We start from the raw sequence: 2,077 nt of genomic DNA, 5'->3' as shown, positions 1-2,077 counted from the left end.
AGGCGTCGGAGAGCCTGCAGAGGCCGTCATAGCTGTCGACCACGTAGGGGGCCACGCACTCCTGGCAGCGCGACGGCGTCTGTGGATCGCACTGCATGCAGTGCTCGATGTTGCAGGCCACCGGGGAGCAGGTCAAGAGCGGGGTGAGGTAGTAGTTCGGCGCACATTGTGTGCACTTATTCGCGTCGCTGTCGCAGCTGAAGCAGTTGGGCACCTGGCACCTCACACAGGCGCCGTCCACGAGACCGTAGCCGTTCGCGCACTGAGTGCACGTGCCCGCGTCGCTGGGGCAGCTGGCGCAGTTGGCGTCGGTGCAGGGGCACATATTGTTGACCGGCTCGCTGCCGCCGAGACACACTTCGCAGACGTTAGCGTCAATGGGGCAGCTCTTGCAGCCCGCTACACTGCAGCGCACGCAAGCGCTGGAGGAGGTGAGACCGTAGCCGTCGTTGCAGTCGGTGCACTGGCCGTAAGTTGTGCAGGTTTTGCAGTTCGGGTCTGTGCACTGAAGTCCGGTTAGCGAGCATGTCATGCTGGGCAGCATCTCGTAGCTCGGCCTGCACTCGAGGCAGGCCGTCTCGTTGAAGCACGTTGTGCAGCCCACCGAGCAGCCGAGGTAGGCGTAGTTTGTGTAGGGGTCCTTCATGGCCGTGCAGAAGTTCATGTTCGGCATGTCAGCATTGCAGGTGCACTTGCAGCGGGAGTCGACCGTGGCCGTGGGGACGCAGGCCGCAGCGCAGCTGGTGTCCGGCACCACGGACACGGAGGGAATTTGTTGGGCGATGTCGTCTGCCGTCAAGAGTTGCGCAGTGACGCCGCCGGCCATCGTGGCACCAATGCTCTTCACTGCCACAGCGCGTAGGGTGATCTGCGCATCGGTGCCCATGCTGACGGGAGCGTCGATGAGGTTACTGGTGGGCGATGACACGTTCTCGACAACGAACAGACTGTTTTCCACCGCTAGACTGGCCCCTGCTCTCTGTGCTATGCCGATCAGCGGCTTGCCGGCGGCGCCCTTGACGCTGGAGTGAGAGACGCGAAGCAAGCTGCGGTCCCACACCCTAACAAAGTCGGTGAAGTACACCAGACCCTGAGCACAGCCGGTGCACTTGGCGTAGTCCACAGCCAATGCAGACTTCTGCGAGATGCTGCTTGGTCCCGTCACCTCTACCACGGATGAGGCCTGCGCCACGGTGCTGCCGAGCACGAAGAGAGAGCTGGAGAGCTGAATAGTGAAGGGTGCACGCACCATGCTCTGACCCGACCGTGCGGCAGCCCAACTGAGGGTTGAGTCGGTGACCACGATGCTGAGCTGATCAGAGAATATCGCCGTGTTGGCGTCGATGAAAGGCATCCCCGCAGCGACGGTGCCGCTGGCATCTTTGATGGTGATGTTCGTGTTCCGGGGAAAGTACTTCTCCACGACGATGTAGCCGTTCGACACACGCAGTGTGGAGAACCGCAGGATCCCGCCGGGCAGCGTGGCGTCGTCCGACAGAGAGCTTGCAGCGCCTTGAATTCTGAATGCCTTCTCGGTCAGGGTACAACTCTGGTAGGATTCCTCCTTGCTGGCAGACGACCACCCGGCAAAGGTGAAGGAGCTGCCGCCGATCTCCTGCGAGTCGAACACACACGTGCCGACCGTGGCGAGCACTGCCAGGCAAACCGCCACGGCGGCCACCGCGAGAGAGCCGCCGCGAGCGCTGTGCATGAGGCGAACAGTGGGGAGAAGGGAGACGGGCGGAGCAACAGACTGAGGCACACACGCACGGAAAAGAAGAGAGCGGGCGAAACGGCGAAAGGTGCGGGCTATGATGAAGGTGTGTGTGCGTGTGTGTGTGGGTGTGGGTAGGGGGAAGGATGGGGAGCCTCGTGCTACTGCACGTGTGCGTGGCTGGACAGAGGAGTGTGTGTGCGTGTGTGGGTGGGTGGTGGTGGGAGGGCGGGGAGAGGGGCCGGGGCAGTGCGAGAGGGAAGTGGGGTAGAGAAGCAGGGGACGCGAGGGTGGGAGAGAAGGGATGACAGGAACTCTGCGGTGGTGGTGATTGCCGCATGTGGGGAAGGGAGCGCAGCAATG

At 62.7% G+C, this 2,077-nt stretch overlaps 1 protein-coding gene across 1 annotated transcript; it reads right to left on the bottom strand.

Moving 5' to 3' along the window:
• Nucleotide 1: 1 nt before the first annotated feature.
• LDBPK_040180 (surface antigen-like protein) lies at nt 2-1,711 on the bottom strand (the record flags this gene model as incomplete). The annotated part of the gene is made up of 1 exon (XM_003858033.1): nt 2-1,711. A coding segment is annotated over one exon (1,710 nt), but the record flags the coding sequence as incomplete, so codon positions are not given.
• Between the last annotated feature and the right edge of the window lie 366 nt (nt 1,712-2,077).

The sequence above is a fragment of the Leishmania donovani genome, chromosome 4 (assembly GCF_000227135.1).
Source record: "Leishmania donovani BPK282A1 complete genome, chromosome 4".
Taxonomy (NCBI): Eukaryota; Euglenozoa; class Kinetoplastea; order Trypanosomatida; family Trypanosomatidae; genus Leishmania; species Leishmania donovani.
Note: the sequence above shows the minus strand (reverse complement) of the source record. Positions and strands in the feature narration are given on the sequence as shown.